Source organism: Dermochelys coriacea, chromosome 8 (genome assembly GCF_009764565.3).
Source record: "Dermochelys coriacea isolate rDerCor1 chromosome 8, rDerCor1.pri.v4, whole genome shotgun sequence".
NCBI classification, from domain to species: Eukaryota; Metazoa; Chordata; order Testudines; family Dermochelyidae; genus Dermochelys; species Dermochelys coriacea.
In genome coordinates, this window is record NC_050075.1 from 9,301,723 (window position 1) to 9,323,944 (window position 22,222).

Genomic DNA, 22,222 nt, shown 5'->3' on the forward strand with positions numbered 1-22,222 from the left:
TGGCCCTATATTACCATGAAGTGATGAAAGCAACATCACATTCAGTTGTAGATCAAAATTGCATGTTTGGGAACACAAATGAGCAATTCCTTTGCTTCTGTATGAGTATGTGGATCGCATGGTTCTTGTGTGGAGTCTTGTAATTGGGTTTCTTACATGACATAGTGACAGTTGCTCACCAGTGTAGGGAAAGGCTGAACCATAAAGTTGTTTGCAGTGTTGTTGTAGCCGTGTTGGTCCCGGGATATGAGAGAGACCAGGTGAGTGATATTAATCTTTTATTGGACCAACAGAAGTTGAACCATAAATGGCATTTGAAATTACTGTAGAATTCCAAGCCATGCTGCTTAGCTGTAGACTTTGCCACTGGAGAATCGCTGTGCTCCAAAGCACAGTTGTTTAAATCTAATCTATTAAGGCCTCGATTCAGCAAAGTATTTCACACATGCTTAAGACCATCCTTATCTAAAAAAGAAAAGGAGTACCCGTGGCACCTTAGAGACTAACAAATTTATTAGAGCATAAGCTTTCGTGAGCTACAGCTCACTTCATCGGATGAAGTGAGCTGTAGCTCACGAAAGCTTATGTTCTAATAAATTTGTTAGTCTCTAAGGTGCCACGGGTACTCCTTTTCTTTTTGCGAATACAGACTAACACGGCTGCTACTCTGAAACCTATCCTTATCTAACAAAGTGTTTAAAGCATGTGCTTAAAGCTAGGCCTATATTTAACCCCCTTTGAAGTCTGTGAGACTTAAGCAGGTGCCAAAGTGAATCGGGACCTTAGTCCCTTATCTGTTTTGTTGTAAATCAAATTATAGAAGATATGAACGGTTTCAGAGTAGCAGCTGTGTTAGTCTTATCAGCAAAAAGAACAGGAGTACTTGTGGCACCTTAGAGACTAACAAATGTATTTGAGCATAAGCTTTCGTGGCCTACAGCCCACTTCATCAGATGCATAGAATGAAACATACAGTAAGAAGATATTTATAGATACGGAGAACATGAAAAGGTGGAAGTACCCATATTAACTGTAAGAGGCTAATTAATTAAGAGGAGCTATTATCAGCAGGGGAAAAAAACTTTTGAAGTGATAATCAAAATAGCCCATTTCGGACAGTTGACATGAAGGTGTGAGGATACTTAACATGGGGAAATAGATTCAATTAGTGTAATGACTGAGCCATTCCCAGTCTCTGTTCAAACCTAAGTTAATGGTATCTAGTTTGCATATTAATTCAAGTTCAGCAGCTTCTCGTTGGAGTCTGTTTCTGAAGCTTTTCTGTTGCAAAATTGCCACCTTTAAGTCTGTGGCTGAGTCATTAGAGAGGTTGAAGTGTTCTCCTACTGGTTTTGGAATTTTATGATTCCTGATGTCAGCTTTGTGTCCATTTATTCTTTTGCGTAGAGTTTGGTTTGGCCAATGTACATGGCAGAGGGGCATTGCTGGTACATGATGGCATATATCACATTGGTAGATGTGCAGGCGAACGAGCCCCTGATGGTGTGGCTAATGTGATTAGGTCCTATGATGGTGTCACTTGAATAGATATGTTTCAGAGTAGCAGCCTAGTTAGTCTGTATCCACAAAAAGAAAAGGAGTACTTGTGGCACCTTAGAGACTAACAAATTTATTTGAGCATAAGCTTTCGTGAGCTACAGCTCACTTCATCGGATGCAATAGATATGTGGACAGAGTTGGCATCGGGCTTTGTTGCAAGGATAGGTTCCTGGGTTAGTGTTTTTGTTGTGTGGTTGCTGGTGAGTATTTGCTTCAGGTTGGGGGGCTGTCTCTGAGCGAGGACTGGTCTGTCTCCCAAGATCTACGAGAGTGAGGGATCATCTTTCAGGATAGGTTGTAGATCTTTGATGATGCACTGGAAGGGTTTTAATTGGGGGCTGAAGGTGATGGCTAGTGGCTTTCTGTTATTCTCTTTGTCGGGCCTGTCCTCGAGTAGGTGACTAGGATATGAAGTTATCTGGGTGGCAAGGAGACCAGCTGGTAACAGCACTTTCTTTCCAGAGATTTACTGCCACTATTCAACTGCTCTGATTGAGGAGTAGTAGGACTAAAGTCAGTGTCTTTGCACAGGTTCTCCTAGACCACAGCAGTAGCCTGGTGCTCAGGATTCCCCTTCTCATGTACACTCAGTCAAGGGCCAGACACAATTTGACCTAATATGTTTAATGACATTTAAAAGCCATATAAGGGATGAAGTGATTGTAAATAATAAATCAACCTTTACTCGGGTTACTTACTGTGCATTTCCTTTGGGAATCCTAGAAGGATAGATTTGAAGAATAGTTAAGATTGCTAAGGCCCCAATCCTGCAAGCACTTGTTAATGCATCTGACTTTATGCGACTACTCTGGTGAGCGAAGCTGAGCATCTGTGTATGTGTGTGCAGTGTTGGGGCCTAAAGTACCATGCTACATGTGTCTCTGTGCACAGCGGAACTCCTGTTGCTGTCAGTGGAAATGATGCAGGGCAATAGGTGGCCCATAGAATCTGGGCAAATGATAAATTCTTGTTCCCATTGTTTTAAAAAATAAAGGTCCAGTTCTGAAGTTGAGTCACATGTGGGATCTATCCTGGATTCTGTGCTGCTCTGCTAGGTGCTTTAAAAATCCCTGACAGATCTAAGCACCATGCCTGAAGGGAATCATCTTATTCTTCCCACCATGCCTTTGTTTCTTTTCACACCCTTTCATACTCTCTGTTATATATTACTTGACCTCCCTTATTTTATTGTTCTCTTGAGAAATATTATTGAATCTTGAAAAAGTGATAAGGTCTATTAATATCCTTAACAATGCACTAGATCTAATCTAGAGCCTCTTTTTGAGCATGACTGAAATAGCTGCATTCACAAATTAATCTCCTTTTGTAATCTGGTATCTTTGCTTCCCTTTTCAGGGGCCCCTTGGTTTGGATGGCAAGCCAGTAAGTAGTGCGTTAAGTGTCAAATGTACTATTTATTTATTTCTAGTTACTCCATGAGACACACACATGCAGAGCCAAATATTGTAATAATGGCGCTCTGCGGTATGATTATTACAAGGTGCGGTGCAGCACAGCAAGGTCACTCTGTGCTTTGTAACACAGACTGACTTCAGGATTTACCAGTTTAGGCCCTGATCCTGAATCTGGGCAAATTGCAGCACTCGGGTGAAACCCCAATGACTTCAGTGGGACCAATCACAGTGTATAAAATTCAGCACTTTTATAAGTCTGTACAGAATCGGGGCCTGTGTGAGCTTTTTCTCTGAAAGGTGACTGTAACGTAATGCTGTCATTCTGGAATTCTGTGGTTTTTGACTCTCTGTAATTTATATATACAATGTGCTGAGTTTACAAATAAAAAGATGTACCTTTCTAAGTGCCAGCCCTATAAACTCAACTAGGGATTGGTTGGGAAGCAAAGTTGGATTCTTTCCTCTAGTAAAACAAATTATGCCCTCAGTAACATCTGATGAACCCCATTGCTTTCCATGCATTTGCACAGATTGTACCTGTAACTGGAACTTAAAAAACAACTCCACTGATGCATTGGAGGGAACAAAATCAAGTGTACACTCTTAGCTGGGTGCTAATGAGAGTAAAACGTGTCAATAAATTATTTAAATTGCAAAAGTGACCAGTCTCTCTGAATGCACACACACTGCTGAGTAGGGATGTACATTTCTCCAGAGTGGTTTGGAGCTGGTCTCAGGGTGCATGATTATTGAAGTAGCATTTTGTGAATTATTGGGATGGGGCACAGTCTGGAATCCATTTTTACGCAATATTTTCTTGACTTCTTTCTTTTGCTTGGAAGCCTATTGGAAATCCAGGTACATGTCTCCTTATTGTCTTTACAAAATCAGAGCCTTTTGATAACATACTAACTGAACATTGGTCAGTTATGATTTTTTTCAGAAAGGATATTTAAGAACCATCACTTGTGTGTATTTTGTTTTCAAACTGCGTTTTCTTCCACGATCACTAGAGGGCCGCATTTGAAATCTTTTTAAGCTACAAATCATTAAGTGACTGTATTGAGAAAGCTAGTAGAGGCTAATTTCATTCATGCAAAGTCATTAGCCACTTTGCGAATGTTTCATTATAGCTGCAAATATGTTATATTTCTGTTATATAATATTTCTGTTGCTACATTAAAAAAAAAAAGACTACTAGTAGAAAACAATTGGGGGTGGACCAACCAATTAGACCAGTACGAGAGTCTCTTTGCCCACAATTCAAACCAATCCAGAATTGAACTTTTTTGGAGGTTTTGAAAAAGTTGGTATATGTTTTTATATATATATATACACACAAAATTAATTTTCTGTGCTGTTCTCAGTATTTTTTGGCCTACCTGGAAAGAAAAAAATAGTAGAAGTTTTGTGAAAGAGGCAGGTCTCGTGTGTTTTCCAGCCCCGTTTTCAGGACACACAGGATGGGATTTTCAAAGGGGCTGAAGAGACTTAAGGGACAGATTTTAAAGGTAGCTAGGTGCCAAAAGCTGCAGGTAGGTGCTTAGTGGGATTGTCAAAAGCATCTGGGCACCTAAATTCCATTGATTTCCATGGGATTTAGCTGATTTTGAAAATCCCAGTCGGCACCTTAATACCTTTACAAATCTGGCCCTAAATGCCTAACTTCCTTTGGCTCCATGGAAATTTCAGCCAAGAACTTTGAATAGATTTCCCTGGGCTCCTCTGTTGTCAGCATACACATGGAATTGAATGTTTGCAGGATAGGACTCTGAGTGAGGAGAGGGGCATGAAACCCACATGTATTATAGTGTGATCTACTTTTGTACAGCCCAATAATTCCTTTGGTCCACATAGTAAACATCCACTGGAATATAGAGAGGCCGGATGTCAGGCTAGATCATTGTAATGGCTGCTTCTGGCCTTAAAATCTATGCATATCTGTAAGTAGGATGTCCATGTGTAGAGCAAATATAGGCTATAACCCAATCTTGCAACAGGCTCCAGAGGCAGATCCCTACATCCCCTGCAATGAGACTCTTTGAATCCATCAGCATGGACTCTCCTGCAGAATTGGAGCTCATGTCCCATACTTGTTGTCCTCAGTTTTTTCCCCCACGAGAAACATTTGATGGTTATTTTTTTTCTTTAAAAAATTAAATTGAAATTACAGGGTTTGCTTGGACTAAAAGGAGAACAAGTGAATCTGATTTTTCTTTTTCCAAATCATGTTAATTTCTCTATCACTAATGCTTTTAATTTCAATAAATGTTTAAAATATAAAAAATAAAAAAAACAAAAAAACCATAGCAATAGACTTAGACTGGAACCATTTTACATACTCTGAACTCACCTTACACTTTGGTGGCAGTAGGAAGGGTGAGAATGGTTACTGGATGTGAATAGCTTGAATTAGTTTTGCAGAGCCAACCCCCTCTGGCTTTTGCCCATCCCTACAGAGAACACATGGGAATAGAGAAAAGGCAAATGTGATGTTTTAAATAAATAATCTAAACCCAAGAAACTGGGGGCCCGGGTTGTGCAACATGCTGGGCATTCTGCTGTCCAATGGGATCGGCCTTAAATTAGCAAAGCCCTAAGGCAAAAGAAGACCCAGAAATTAAAAGAAGGAACAGAAACCAAAAATACATACAACATGCACTACAGGACCCATTCTCCTCTCTGTGCATGTGTTGATGCTGATGGTCAGACCAGGCTGCTCTTGAGCTTGTCCATGGAATGCCCTTGAAAGTAAGGGGCCAACACTATTGCCTGAGGCCAGACTTGCAGCGAATGGGCTGCCATGCAAATAGGCGAATGCTTCTGCTATTGTGCCTCCCTTTTGACCTACTGTCTCCTCTCTACCTTGTGGCACATGAGATCTTGCTTTAGCTAATGCTCGTGCCATTCACTGTGCTGAATGGAAATGAAATTCTTCTTTTGCCTTAAACCTTGAGTGAAACATACATCAGAGCATTTTTCATGGCTCTTTGGGGCTCTAACTCCCTCTTCCTGCCTATCTCAGACAGAGCTATTTTGAGGGAACAGCAAATAGGTCAAAGAAAGCAGCCTGCCCTCCTTATATGTTTCGAACAGTTGTATAATTGGGACTAACACATGTAATGATGTACTGAGCATGTGTTTCTAGAAATGATTTAATAGCTCAAGCAATGTCTTGTTTATAGTAGATATCAATATCATGCGTCCTTGAGATGCAGATTAAAAATGCTTTTTCTGTTCTTTTAGTCTGGGGGTTTCCTGCTGATGAGAGGGAAACAGAATGGGTGATCTTATTGGTGCTTCGTTAGACATACAACTTTTATGTAGAAGAACATGTAGCTTAATAAAAAAAGAAATAGAGTTGAATGGGAATCAAACTGTGAAACAAAGAATCTTCTTCTTTCAAGTCAAGACATGGAACAAAGATGTGTGTGCTAATTATATAGGCAGCTTTTTTATTCTGCTCTCACTTATATTTACAGGGACCTCCAGGACCAAAGGGGGAAAAGGTAAAGACTAAACTCATCAAAATGCATCTTTAAAAACCCTCTACACTGCATTAGGAAATACTTACTGTTTCCTGGGCACTGGGATTTTTTTAGTTAAGAATACCCTAATATGGTAGAGTCCTGTCTTCTAATTGTTTCATAGTGGAGCATGGAGCTATAAGGCTAAATTCTCCCTTTACCTTGGCAAAACCCATGGAAGGGAAAAAGTTACAGCAGGAAATGCTCTGAAATGACAGGGTAGAAATAGTGTCACAATCTCTTCAGCAGGGGAAAGAATTAGCAGATGCTAACTCTTCCAAGCGATAAGGTTCCTGGTGATCCCCATACAACTTGAGACATCCACGTGCCATCCTTTTCTCCAGCAGCACAGATAGCTTAGTGGCTGTGCTCTCCTATTTCTATGTTATGCTCTATCTCTCCCACTGAGATTTAGAAAAGTTGTTACAATAAACTATCTTAGCCCAGGCACCATTTTTCCATGTAGGTTACAGGCGGTGGCTGTGGGAGCCTTAGAAATGGAAAATACCTGGAGTTTCTGCTCATCTCCTGCCAATGCAAAATTGTTCCCTGTCACATTGTCTCAAGGCCGTATCCGGCCTGGTTTTGAATGAGTTAAGCTATGGGGCTCTTGCCATTTCCCTTGGGGTACGATTCCACAGTCTACTGCCTCCCACTCTGTCTTGCATGTCTGAGATGTGAACTCTAATTACTGTCCCTTGCTGTTTTGTGTCACATGTAGGGTGAACAAGGGGACATCGGCCCAAGGGTAAGTACCAATAGCACTCACTTATTTTTCTAAAACACAGCCAAACCCCACTATGATAAAGGAAAGCAAATCTATGTGTAATATTTGTCAGTGCAAACTGTAATGCAGTGAAGGTTTAGAAAATGTATTCTGCCATCAGTATTGATTCTTGGGCATCATTTTTCTTCCCCAGATAATTATGGTCTGGAGACATGAAAACTTTAGTTAAGAATCTTTAGTCCTATGAGACCAGGTCACTTTTGTATTGGTTTCCCATTACTAGGTCATCTTTTCTTTGAGAAAGGAAAACAAAGAAATACTGGCAGCTTCCATGTTTCATTTGAGATAATTATTGTTCTTTGTATTGTGATCATACCTAGAGTTGTCAGTCAGGAATCAGAGCCCCCCTCTGTGCTAGACACTGTACCCATATGAATAGTGAAAAAGACACTGTTCCTGCCCTAATGACTTTACAATGCAAGTACATGATGATAGACAGCAAGTAGATATAACAGACACATGTGGGAGTATGAGGTACCAGTAGGGTTATTGGTGTTATAAGTTTATTTCATCTTCTCTCCTCTCAGTTTCTCTTCTTGTGTATTCTTTTCACGATCTATTCTCACTCACTCGTAATTGCTCTGGGCTGCTTCTAATTGAGCATAAAAGTAACCAACCCAAGTGAGGAGAGAGAATAGTTTCTGCCATAACGTATGGAAATTAATGACCTGTTGTGGGAATGACACTAATGCATATTGTTTCTAACCTGTGAAGTAAAAATAATTTAAAATATGGGACCAATCCTCTAGCTAGAGCCGCTGGTTACAGGTATGGTAAGTGAAGGCTCAACATGTCAAGAAATAAGACATGATATGGTGTGGGTGCCATCAGACGTGCTTTCTACAGTACTATGTTTTACTCAAATGAGTAAAAGTTTAATTAGCCTGCAGTGTATAAACACAGGCTGAGCTGGAGTTCTTATGTCTGCTGGAAGTGCCTGGGAACGCTCAACGTTGTTAAATTAGCATGCACCTCTCTAAACCTAGAGGCTGACGCAGAGAGAGTAACCTAGGAGTTGGCTGTTGGAAGATGGCTCGTCTGCTGCTTTGATGTGTGGTTTCTTGGAATCTTCTTTTTGTGTTTAAATGCAGGGTAGGCATTTTGCTAAGGAAACCCATATGGGTCCTTCCTGATTATTAAATATACAACATTCTCCTTTGCACAGCTGTGTTCAGACTGAGTGTCTCTTACATTCTGGCGGCTTTCCTTTGAGGCTGGAAGAGGTTGTTGTTAGCGGTACTGTCACTTTCAGAAGATCCAGGACCCCAAGCTTCCTCCAGACTCTCCATCTGTGGAGTCTCAGAATATCCCACACTGCTCTAATTGTACCACATAGTTAATATTGTCATTTTAACGAAGACTATTAATTACTGCTAGTTAGACAGCATGTGAGCTGGTCACAGTCTGCTCATGGGGAGCTGAGAAACAAATTCCCACTGATCGTCAGATCACAATCAAAGATGCAAAGGCCTTGAAAAAAATTGCAACAAAATGAGGGCTACCCAGATACCCAGCAGAATACGGTGTTAGGCCCTTGAGATTTAGATGTGAACTTTGATTAGCAGTTGCTGGGATCAGTGTGCTCAGCAGGAAGTCTGTACTGTCACCTCTCTGCTGTATTGGAATTAGGCATCCAGAGGGAGCGGTTCCATCCCCCAGAGGAATGAGCAGCAATCACAATGCAGGGACATGAAGGAGAGAAGAATGGATAAAGCGAAGGGACCCTTGGAACCCCTTCAGCCTGAAAAGGGGAGAGAATTTTATACCAGCCAATTGGCTTTTCCATATTACCCAATTAAAGGAACACTTGTGTGGTAATTACTCTGTTACTGCACAGCACTGTCTGTGGGAAGTATCTTGTGAGGATACGCTATCAGTGTCTGTCTAGCACAACAGTTTCCAGGGAAATTGATGGTTGATCTGCAGAGTTCCCTGTTGCTTCCTCACAAGCTTATTCTTGGGAACTTGCTGCAATGAACTGTGTTCTGCAGGAGAAGTGTTTTGGGTGTGTGTCTGATGGGGAGAACAGAGCCCCTGTTAAACTGAGCCAGCAGACTATTAGAATTAAGTCTAATTCTGGGTGCACTTTAAGAAGAGGGTTTAAAGCTTTGTTGGATCTTGTCACCATGCAGTGGTGGATTGTGGTATTTTGTGATAGGGTCTTTCAGCATCTTTGGGGTGAAGAATTATCTTTTTTCTTTATTTACAAACAAAATTATTAAGGCTGTCAATTAATCACCTTTAACCCACGCAATTGACTCAAAAAAATTAATTGCGATTAAAACAATTAATCACGATTAATCACAGTTCTAATTACACTGTTAAAAAATAGGATACCAATTTAAAATTTATTAAATGTTTTGGGTCTCCATGCTTCGAGCTTTTTAAGGCCTGGCTTGACGAAGCCCTGGCTGGGATGATTTAGTTGGTGACGGTCCTGTTTTGAGCAGGGGATTGGACTAGATGACCTCCTGAGGTCTCTTCCAACCCTAATATTCTATGATTCTATGTTTTTCTACATTTTCATATATATTATATTAAATTCTGTGTTGTAATTGAAATCAGTATATATTATTTTTGATTACAAATATTTGCACTGTAAAAATGATAAACAAAAGAAAATAGTATTTTTCAATTCAATTTTTCAATTCACCTCATACAAATACTGTACTGCAATCCCTTTGTTGTGAAAGTGCAATTTACAAATGTAGATTTTTTTTTTATATAACTGTACTCAAAAACAAAACAACGTAAAACTTCAGAGCCTACAACTCAATCCTACTTCTTGTTTAGCCAATCACTAAGACAAACAAGTTTGATTACATTTACAGGAGATAGTGCTGCCCTCTTCTTATTTACAATGTCACCGGAAAGCGAGAACAGGCATTGCAAGATATTTATGTGCCAGATATGCTAAACATTTGTATGCCCCTTCATGCTTCGGCCACCATTCCAGAGGACATGCTTCCATGCTGATGACACTCGTTAAAAAAATAATGTGTTAATTAAATTTGTGACTAAACTCCTTGGGGGAGAATTATACGTCTCCTGCTCTGTTTTACCCACATTCTGCCATATATTTCATGTTCTAGCAGTCTTGGATGATGACCCAGCACGTGTTCATTTTAAGAACATTTTCACTGCAGCTTTGACAAAATGCAAAGAAGGTACCAATGTGAGATTTCTAAAGATAGCTACAGCACTCAATCCAAGGTTTAAGAATCTGAAGTGCCTTCCAAAATCTGAAAGGGATGAGGTGTGGAGCATGGTTTCAGATGTCTTAAAAGAGCAACACTCTGATGCAGAAACTACAGAACCCGAACCATCAAAAAAGAAAATCAACCTTCTGCAGGTGGCATCTGACTCAGATAATGAAAATGAACATGCGTCGATCCGCACTGCTTTAGATTCTTATCAAGCAGAACTCTTCATTAGCATGGATGCATGTCCCCTGGAATGGTGGTTGAAGCATGAAGGGACATATGAATCTTTCTCGCATCTGGCACATATATATCTTGCAACACGGCTACAACAGGGCCATGAGAATGCCTGTTTTCACTTTCAGGTGACATTATAAACAAGAAGCGTGCAGCATTATCTCCTGCAAATGTAAACAAATTTGTTTGTCTGACCAATTGGCTGAATGAAAAGTAGGACTGAGTGGACTTGCAGGCTCTCAAATTTGACTTTGTTTTATTTTTGAATGCAGGTTTTTTGGTACATAATTCTACATTGGTAAATTCAACTTTCATGATAAAGAGATTGCACTACAGTACTTGTATTAGGTGAACTGAAAAATACTATTTCTTTTGGTTTTTACAGTGCAAATACTTCGAATCAAAAGTAAATATAAAGTGAGCATTGTACACTTTGTATTCTGTGTTGTAATTGAAATCAATATATTTGAAAATGTAGAAAACACCCAAAAATATTTAAATAAATGGTATTCTACTATTGTTGAACAGTGTGATTTAATCACGATTAATATTTTTAATTGCTTGACAGCTTTAAAAATTATATAAACTCCTCCTGTATAACTCAGAGGTGAGACCAGGTTACCAGGAATACACTTACTGGTCTCATGAGAAAGAGACGTAGGAATGATCTTTGTGTTTTTTCTCATCCTCATGAGGAATATTATGCTTTGTGACATCGTGCAGACATAATTGCTTATTAAATGTTTACTGAAAGTTCTGAATCGGAGCTAAAAAATTTAGGGCTTCTTCTGACAAGGTGCTGTGGCACTCGGCACTCAGCAGAATCAGGCTCCTAAGGTTGGATGTCATTATAAACATTATAAACATACCTGGTGTCACAGTGACTGAGGTAAACTGACAATTCAGGGTAAAATTTTCAAAGGGTCCTAAATCAATTGGGACATTAAGACTTATTTTTCAAAAGTGGATCCTAAGTGCCCAAGTCAAAGTTTCATTGACTTTTATATAGAGATTTAGGCTCCTCAGTTACATAGGTCCTTTTGAAATGTTTAACCTGCCATCCCCTGCGCAGAGGGTCAGCACCAGGCTTAGGCACCATTTAAATTCCCATCCAAGTCCTCAAAATCTGGTCTAAGTGGGATGTGAGCCTTGTGCTGGATGTGGTTTCTACCCTTTGACCCTGATTCCAGATTGAGAACGCTTTGTGGCTCTGAACAGAAACACCAATCTGTCCAAATAGAGACCCATAATGGCCTGCATAGATTACAATGCAAAATCAGGGCCTATGTGAACTACAGAAGAGATTGTTATTAAGGCCAGAAGGGACTACTATGACCATTATCTGACCACCTACAGAACACAGGCTGGAGAACCTTACTTAGTAACGTTGGTATCCAGCCCATAGCTTCTCTTTGCACTATAGTGTACATTGAAGAAAGATATCCAGTCTTGTGTTAAAGTCTGCAAGTGATGGAGAATCCACTACAAACCTGGGTAACTTGTTCCAGTGGTTAGTCTCCTGCAGTGTTAAAAATTGCACCTTCTGGCTAGTCTGAATTTGTCTAGCTTCAGCTTGTAATCATTGGATCTCATTATGCCTTTTTCTGCTAGATTAAAAAAGGGCCAAAACACAAACAAACAGACAACAAAAAATGAGATCCTGTCTGTCAAGAGAGAAACACAAAGGAGTCTAATGACTGACAAGGACTGACGCTACAATGAGCTGCTCTGCTTTTTTCTAGAGTGTCATGGTGGTGGGTTAAATACAAAACTTCCTGAGTGATTGTGCAGCATTTGTATTGTGTAACTAAAAATAGGCTGAAAGCAATTCACAGATGTTGTCAATTACACGTAAAAACGATGTGCATTCAGAAGTGTCCAATTTATGAAATATGTTTGTGCCCCAATTTCTCAATGTATTGTGTCCCTGGGAAATACCTGGCTCTGGGGCCTCGGCAGCACAGTTAAGCAATCAGATTCTGGAACTAAAAGTTTGTGGTTCACAAATAAATCAGATGTGTCTGATTTTCTAAGGCACTTACTCACTGTGCAGCATCTCTGTTCCTGTCCCTAAAACATACTGTCCTTTGATACCATCTGGCCTAGAGTAGTTCTGTTTCCATAACTTAGTTTGTATTATCTCTACTGTCTCAGTGGTTGCTTTATTTCCTAAAGTTGTTTCCTAGCTGATAGAGGAACTATCACAACTCTGTGCGATGATAATCAAAAAGAATAAAGAATCAGATAGAATAAATAATTGGTGGTAATAATCCAAAAGGATAAATAACTGGTAATGTATCCAATAAGAGCCTGATCTGTAAAATAGCATGGTGGGGAAAAGAGCCTATTTAACGCAAAGCTTAATACAAAAATAGTATCACTATTGTGACAGGGTCGGGCTAGATGGCTACAGTGTCAGATAGAAGGCAGATATATTAGCCCCAGGTTAAGTAGGTTCCTTTTCCCTGGGTAAGGTAACAGGGAAGGTTCCAGAACAATCAGGAATTTTCTGGAAACAATTAATACAGACAGGCTGATTAGAACACCTGCAGCCAATCAAGAAGCTGCCAGAATCAGTTAAGACAGGCAGGCTAATCAGGGCATCTGGGTTTAAAAAGGAGCTCACCTCAGTTTGTGGTGTGCGTGCGAGGAGCTGGGAGCAAGAGGTGCAAGAAGCTGAGAGTGAGAAGGCGTACTACTGGAAGACCGAAAAGTACAAGCATTATCAGACATCGGGAGGAAGGTCCTGTGGTGAGAATAAAGAAGGTGTTGGGAGGAGGCCATGGGGAAGTAGCCCAGGAAGTTGTAGCTGTTATGCAGCTATTACAGGAGCCACTGTAGACAGCTGCAGTCCACAGGGCCCTGGTCTGGAACCCGGAGTAAAAATTGCATAAATGGATGTAACTCTTGCTCACATAGTTACCTTATACAGGTATTATGTGCTAATTTTTGAGAACTGAGTGGCCAATTTTGCAAACGCTTACACGAGTGAATAACTATCCTTAGTAGCCTACTCATATGCATAAGTCTTTTCAGGATCAATAACTTTAGCTGTGAACTTTTCTTTCATTTACTTACTGAGAGAGATGAACAGTAGATATTCATCTCATGTTGGATCCCAACATTATATTGGGAGAGATGAACAGGATGTTACCACAGGGAATTTATTACCCGCCACTTAAATATGGAGTTCTGTTTCTCAAAAGTATGGTTATTCTCTCTAATCAAGTCCCTGTTTTATCCACTCTAGATTTATTGATTGTCCCATATCATATGATCTCATTTTCTCTGACAATACAGGTGTGTAGACAAGTAACTTACACTCAAGTGAGTGATGGATTTGGGAATGTTTGGGCCAGTAGAGATTTGTTGCATGTGGCCGGAGTGACATTGTTCTTGGGAAGACTTTGTTCTTGGGAAGGAGAAAATGTTATGCTTTTTATGTATGCGTTACTGACTGGTCCAAGTTATAGACTTCTTAGCAGCAGGGCAAAAGACACCATAGTGGGAGTCACTGGAGGACGTCAGGTTAAGGCAAAGTTAAAGGAAAAGTTGTAAGCTTTGCCAGAAATGACAAGCCACTTCCCGGTCTGAAGGTAACAGCCTGGTTGATGATAGCTTAATTGATGTCATATTGGCTTAGCAGTTTAGGAGACAGGAGTTATCATCTGGACATGTCATGAAGGTGTCAAGAACTGTGCAACTCAGTCTCATACCCACTCAGCTGCCAATAACCGAGTACTTCCACCTTCAGTTAAGTGTTCAGCACTTGTCCTCAGCATTGTCAGTGTCCCTTGAAGAAAGATGTTACTGATAATGTGTGTTATATCCCTCTGGTACCTTGGGAAATTATAGAAACAGACACTGGCTAGCAACAGGCTGCATGGTTAAGCTGACAAAAATGTTCCCAGAGTCTGTAGTTGAGACAGGTTTCAGAGTAGCAGCCATTAGTCTGTATTCGCAAAAAGAAAAGGAGTACTTGTGGCACCTTAGAGACTAACAAATTTATTAGAGCATAAGCTTTCGTGAGCTACAGCTCACTTCATCGGATGCTGTAGCTCACGAAAGCTTATGCTCTAATAAATTTGTTAGTCTCTAAGGTGCCACAAGTACTCCTTTTCTTTTTGTAGTTGAGACAGAAGTTGGAAAAATATCCCTTGCTATTCTCTCAAGAAAGGAAAACTAGGTGATCTGCACTCGCCGAACTCAAATTTCAGATAGAAAGTTAGAACACAAATCTGTCATATTCAACTACATTCAGCTCACAATATTTTGACTTAAAGTTTCATGCACATGAATTGGGTGGGGGAAGAGAGCTCTTAAGAAATGAACTGTTTGCAGCATTAGTTTAGCTCTGTTTGGCCCAGGATATGAGAGAGAAGGCGGATGAGGTAATATCTTTTATTGGACCAACTTCTGTGGAGATCAGAACTTGCCTCTTTCACCAACAGAAGTTAGTCCAATAAAAGATATTACCTCACCCACCTTGTCTCTTCAGAAATTAAATGTCTCTTGCACTTCTCTATCTAGATATAGATAGATAGATAGATAGATAGATAGATAGATAGATAGATAGATAGATAGATAGATATCCAGCTTTAAAAAAGCAGCAATAAATTGTTTTTCATTCAGTAACTTTGTAAGATTTATTAGTAGGTTGGGGGCAGAGGAATCAATGAATATTCATTATGGCTACTGAGGAAATATAATGTATTTGCTATCTTGAGATCGGGGGGTATCTTCCAATGGGCTATATCTTCCATTGTGTCTTGTTGGAATAATGTATTTATTGTATAGTGAAACTCTGACATATGGGAACCTCTTCTGTACCCTGCCAGCTCTGAATTCCCTCTTCTGCATTAAGCTAATGAAAAGACTTCACTCTCATGTGTGTGTTTGTTACTTACAAAGCCTCCAATTGAATCAAAGACTTTAAAGCTGTCACTACTTCTCTTTCTTGGTTATTTCCTCCAGTGTCATTTCTTCCTTGGTGAAGTTACTTTGTAAGATAATATTAACTGAACCTTTTAAAAATCACTCCCATTCTGTAACTTTTGTCTTGACTTCTTGATCTTTCATGCTCTACGTCTCACTCACCTGGCTAGATGGTTTTTCCTCGCCTCAATCATGGATTTCTCTCTAATGACCGGCATGTCTTTAGCCGACGAATCCTTAAGGTAGATGTGTTGAATCTACATCTTCTGGCTTGCTGTGCTTCCTTCTGAATTATGTTTCCTTATTAGCTAATAGCACCTTATTGCCATTGTAAGTTATAAATACAATGAGCCAAATCCTGAGAGGCCTGCTTAGTTTTTAACTCAACCAAAATTCCATGTGAACATAGTGGGAGTTCTGCCTATGTGAGAAAGGAGTGAAAACTAAGGCCTTAAGGGTCTGGCTCTTTGTGTGAGTCATGGAGGGGGAGTGGGGAAGAGGGGAGATTAAGGATAGTTCTGTATGCTATACTTGCACCATATAAATAATAGTAGTAATCAAACAATAAAATAGATCAGTCCAAATCCGCAAGTCTTAACAGGAATTTCTTTTCTTAGGCAAAATTCAATGGGAGATTTCCTGTCTGAGACAAAATTGGGTAGAGTCATAAGGATTTGCAGTGGAATTTTCAAGTCTCTGAGTCATTTAGGAGTATGAATCACATTGAATGGCAATAAAATTTGTGCTCCCAATTCACATAGGCATATACCCTGATTTGGGTGGACCATATTAAACACAATTCTGTTCCTGTCTTGTTTGGATTGTATCCTGTCCAGATGTTGTTAAGAGTTATGATCCAGCCTTTTCATGGGGATTTCTACTGGTAACTCCACATGTCAGAACAATCAGCTCGGATCCTAAGGGCTGGGCTATTGGCGTTCACCAGGGGATCAGTAGCTGGTAATCTGAGTAGTGAAATTCATTCTGAGATCAGGAGTGCTCCTGCTTCTGAACAAGCTTTTCTGGCTGTTTAACTGAAACAACTGTATACTACTAAATTCTTTAGTGTTAAAATTTCAAGTAGAGACATAGGCTCATCTTTTCTTTATCTCCTGGCAAAGTATGGTGCAAGTGGAGCATTTTAATGTCATTACATTTCAGTTGTACTAGAGCAATGGTTCTCAACCTGTGGCCGCTTGCGGCCCATTCAGCACAGAGCTGTGGTCCATGTGACATCCTCAGGGCCATAGAGGTAGTAATGGATGCAGCCCACGTAATACATTGTAGGCCACATATACAGCCCACAATGGTAAATAGGTTGAGAAACACTGTAGTAGAGGGATGTCATTAAATATGTTTTGATTCCTTTATTATCTACTAAATGGTGGTAGTACAAGTGTTTTCTATGCTCGTATTTGCTATGAGACCCAGTCCTGCACAACTTACTCAGACAAAATTCCTGCTGGAAGCTGTGGGTCAAAATCCTGAATAAGGGATCAGTAAAAACTGAAAAAAAGACCCATTGGGAGTCTTGTCTGAATAGGGATTGCATGATTGGGATATTCAATGTTAAAATCCGTTGGAATAGTCTTTGGAAAAATATAGGTCAGATCAAAAGGAGGTGCTGAGTACTCAACACTTCTGAAAATCAGGTTATTCCATTGCCTAACTATGGGCTGTGGAGCCTAATTTAGACACCCAGTTTTGAAAATCTTTGAAAATCACCCACAGAGTTAAAAGGTTCCCTGCTTGCCAATAAATCTCTAAGGGGCAAACTTCTCTTGGATATGTGCACAAACCATCAGCTTTGTGCAAATATCAGAGATGAGATCTGCTTGGCAGATCTGAACAGAGAATTTTGACCTACAGCTGTAGCCTTCTAATTAGACACACCCCTGCATGCCACGGTACTCTTGCAGATTTTGGAGGAATCTGAGTCTTTTCACAGGTTCTCTCTACTGTCTCTTATTTAACCAAACAAAACCTTTCAGTAGCCTTCAGTAATTTCACCCAAACCATGCAGTGTCCCCATGCAGTGTTTGGAGCCTTCTTCCAGGATGCTATAATCCTTTACTATAAGGCTGTATCCAAGGCAATCACCTTAAAAAGCATCCCGTCAAATTTGCCTTATTGTCACCATGCATTAAAGCTAGGGTGAGATGTGATCCATGATCCATGTGGAAGAGCTCTCCTCACCCACATGTACGCACACGCACCATAACTGGCTGTCTTCAAATCTTAACCATCATTATGAGACAAGCCATTCAAACAATTTTGGCTGTGCTATGAGAAGGACCTATCCCCCTACCATCCCCCCTAGGGGTTTCTGGTTTCTCTCCTACTCAGTGTAGTTAGTTTGCCATTAGCACTTGTGTTGGGTTTTTTTCACATCACAATGTTTGTCTGAACTTCCTACAGGGTGATCAAGGTCAAGATGGAGCTGCTGGCCCACCGGGTCCCCCAGGACCACCGGGTGCAAGAGGTCCCCCTGGAGATACAGGAAAAGATGGCCCCAGGGGACCACAAGGCCTTGCTGTAAGGAATGATAAATACAGAGTATTCACATTGTAAAACAGAATGGGTGCTCTCTAAGAATGCCCACAATGTACTTCATCTGGGAGCCACGTGGCACAGGGCCATGCCTCTCTGGGCCATGTGGAGGTACTAGTAGGGGAAGGGGGTATTAGGAGCCTTTTCCTGCCCTGTGATGCTGCATCAGGATTCTAGGATACTCACCTAGCACTTGAGATCATTAGGAAAGGGAGCTATGACATAGGTGAATAAAGTATGGCTGCCAGGAGACCAGGTCTGGCAGCTGGGGTGTCTAACCAGGCCCCAGGGTCTCCAGCACTTGCTAGCAGGGAATGTGTGCTTCTCTTTAAAGAGGGCAAAAGTGTGTACCCTACCCTGCAGTATGGCTGCCTGCCCACAGGGCCCATCCTGCATGGTGCCAGCATGCTGACTCTGGTTACTAGCAGTGCTCACCACTGCTAGGCTTTTAGCCCACAAAGTTTGAGTTTCTCTTTCCCTATCACAACTGGAGGAGAACAGTCACCATAGGTGGCCTCAGAGCTGCTTCTAATGATTGCTCTGGATGTAACCTGATAAGTGTCTTTAATTCTCTGTAACTGTCTGGTCGTTAGAGAAATGGTAGCTTCACAATAGGTGAAATTAATTATCCTGGAAAAATTGTGGGCTAGAGATGGGAACTGAGCAGGGAGGGAGGCTGTGTAGTATTCTGAGCCAAAAATCAGAAGTCAGAATATTTTTTTAAATTTATAAAAAAGCAAAGTTTATTTCCTCCCTGATGAGCAACCTTCACCTATCCCATTGGAAATCTCCAACTCATTGGTAATTCATTTTAAAAAAATCAGAATGTAAAATCAACGAACTTCTCAATAATTATTTTTAACTTTTTGGAGGATGAAGGGTTTTGGTGCAAATATCCGTAATTAGTTTCACTGACTTGGTTAACCTCTTTCCCCAGGGCTTAAAAGGAGAGCCGGGGGAAGCTGGAGTGATGGTTAGTAGTATTCTTCCTGCCATGTTAGCGTCAGCACGAATGGATTCATTATACTTCACTAGTGTGGAATGTTTGCCTAGCTCAGACGTGCATGTAGTTTTTGGATTGGGTGTCCTATTTACTCCCCTCCATAACCACACAGAGCAAATTATTTTGTTTGTGCCATTGCTTGCTAATTAAAAAGTATGCTAAGCTACACATTACCAGAGATGGACAATTGTTGAGCTTAGAAAGTTGTACAGGAAACTGAAGCAATCAGATACTGCCTTGATACTTCAGCCCTCTCAGATGCACCATAAGACCCTGCATCACCATAAAGAAAAGAGATGAGACTCTTGTCTTCTAGCTCTTTCAAAAAGCTCCTTTGCCCCCACTTTCTCCACTTCTGCCGCCTCTGTGGTCCCCCGGGAGATACAGGAAAAGGTACACTTCCAAAATTTGGATTCTAATTAGTCAAGGAAGTATTTTTGTATTTTGTGAATTTTGGGGTAGTTTTTATTTCCGCTGAGATTTTTTTTTTAATTGGTGAAAATGTTATTAATGCTATTTACCAGCGTCACTACAGCTACAATGCCAAGATGAGTTTCACAAGTATCTAATTTTGAAATTTGGGAACAGAATCTGGCTGACATGATGATGATTCATTGGTGCCACCCATTTCCCGTAGGACACAGTTTATATTTTTCAGGGGAGGGTTAATTCTTAAGGGACACTGTTGGTAAATGTGGATTATTTTCACTCATTTTCCTACACCTTCCTCAAAACAAGAAAAGAAGGTTGAGAGAAGAAAAAGTTCTGCTCATTGAACCGTGTAGAAGTCCATGAAGTATTACACCTTTGCAGCATTAAAAAATATTAGCTTTTGGTTCTTGGGGGGTTCTTTACACCTCTGGATTACCTACTTTATCACATGCAACAAAAAGCAAGATCACTTAGCATCTGAAAGTTGGTCAAAGAACCAGAGAAAAAAAATTATCCTGGATATCCCAAGTAAAAGCAGGAGAAGAAGCAGAGAAATAACAGTGAAGACTGTGAAGAATTTATTGTCAACAGACAAAAGAAGGTATGGAAGAAAGAGAGGGCCCCCTGGAGATACAGGAAAAGATGGCCCCAAGGGACCACCCTATGGGGTAGTAAGTGCTGCAAGGTCTTTGCCGAATCTACTTGGATATGTTTGGTTTAGAATAGGTATCACCCACAGTGGAGTGGGTAAGGTCGTGTGCAACTACAAAATGGGTAATAACTGGCGAGGTGGTAGTACTGTGGAAAAGGATCTGGGGGGTTATAGTGAATCACAAATTGAGTCAAAAGTGGAATGCAGCTGTGAAAACGGCTGATAACATTCTGGAGTGTGTTAACAGGAGTGTTGTATGTTAGACATGGGAAGTAATTGTCCTGCTCTACTGGTAAGACCTCAGTGGGAGTACTGTGTCCAATTCTGGGCACCACACTTTGGGAAAGATGTGGTCAAATTGGAGATAGTCCAGAGAGCAACAAAATTAATAAAAGGTTTAAAAAAAAACTTGATACCTTGATAAGTCATCAGATACGTTAAGGGCTGTTATAAAGAGGATGGGGTTCAATTGTTCTCCATGTCCACTGAAGGTAGGACAAGAAATAACTGGCTTAATCTTCAACAAAGGAGATTTAGTCTAGATATTCAGAAAAGCTTTCTAACTGTAGGGGAAATTTAACTCTGGAATAGGCTTCCAAGGGATGTTGTGGAATCCTCATCTTTGGGGATTTTGAAGAGCAGGTTAGACGAACACCTGTCAAGGATGATCTAGGTTTACTTGGTCCTGCCTCAGAGCTGGGGGCTGGACTTGATGACCTCTTGAGGTCCCTTCCAGCCCAACATTTCTATGATTCTGTGGTGACGCTAGCACTGTAATGAACTGACAGTTTACTCTCTATCATCTTTTAAATTGAACAGTAGTTCATTTCCACCTGTTACAACAACTCAAACAGCTCTAAATTCATCTCAAACCATGGAGTGAAGGGATTTCCTTCCCAGCTAGGTACAATTGTTGTAACGCCCTTTAGACCTTTTTCCCCTTCCTCACATAGGATAGCCACTTGGAAACCTGTCCGTTAAGATCCTGAAACCCACTCTAAATAACTAGTGTTGCTGACTCACAGTGTGACAATAGATCATGGCAGTTGTGCCTGTTTATCTCAGGGATGAATTTGCCCCACCGCCTGGAATCTAATCTATATTATCGCATAAACAGCTATATTTACAAACTACTCTAGTACTGCTTTACTGACCAATCACCTGCTTTCCCACCAGCAGATTATTGGAAAGCACTGATATTGTGGACATCTCCGTTGACCATATTTTTGAGTCCCACTATGGAATATAAAATAACCTACATAACCAAGCTCAACAAGTTCACCTGTAACATTTCAATTATTTGTTGTGTGCAGAGGTCTAGCATGGAGTTATGGTACTGAGTCAGGTTCCAAAACACTTTATGGGTCATTTTTCATAAATAAAATATAATCTTTAGAGAGCATTTTCTTTATTATTTGTGGTGTAAAGTGCATTGATACTGAGAGTGTTTGTCTGTAGTAATGTTCATAAATAACAAAAACAGACATAGGCATCCTCGCCATTTTCTACAGAACTGTAAACATTTGTAGATATATATTTTTAAATCCTGTTATGCTTTTATTTCCAAATAAATATACCGATAAATTTTACTTTTAACAGGGTATAAGGGGACCTTCAGGACTAAAGGTAGGTGGTAAACAGTTTATTATACCTCTAATTTTAACAAGGCAAGAATCTTCAAAATGCCTCTATGTGCCTGGGCAGGGTTGCACGCATTTTTTCAGTTTGATGTAATCTCCTCCTCATCAATTGCATCTAAGAATTCCAGGGAATCAAATTGGTCATAACCTGGAAACTGAAAAGTTAATTTTTTATTGCATCTTCTGGACAGAAAGTATGCTAATTGTTAAGAAAAGTAAAACAATTAAATTTTGAATGAGGAGGGGGGAATTTGCTTTTTTCATTTTAGCACAGTGTAGGCACA

At 40.3% G+C, this 22,222-nt stretch overlaps 1 protein-coding gene across 3 annotated transcripts in view; it reads left to right on the forward strand.

The window, feature by feature from the left end:
* The window catches only part of COL23A1 (collagen type XXIII alpha 1 chain), a 349,789-nt gene that overhangs the window by 296,135 nt on the left and 31,432 nt on the right, over positions 1-22,222 (forward strand). For all 3 annotated transcript variants that reach the window (XM_043491161.1, XM_043491162.1, XM_043491163.1), the window contains 6 exons: positions 2,917-2,943; positions 6,458-6,484; positions 7,224-7,250; positions 18,080-18,196; positions 19,149-19,184; positions 21,898-21,924. In XM_043491161.1, the coding sequence (XP_043347096.1) occupies positions 2,917-2,943; positions 6,458-6,484; positions 7,224-7,250; positions 18,080-18,196; positions 19,149-19,184; positions 21,898-21,924 (261 nt within the window). The remainder of the gene's footprint in view (positions 1-2,916; positions 2,944-6,457; positions 6,485-7,223; positions 7,251-18,079; positions 18,197-19,148; positions 19,185-21,897; positions 21,925-22,222) is intronic.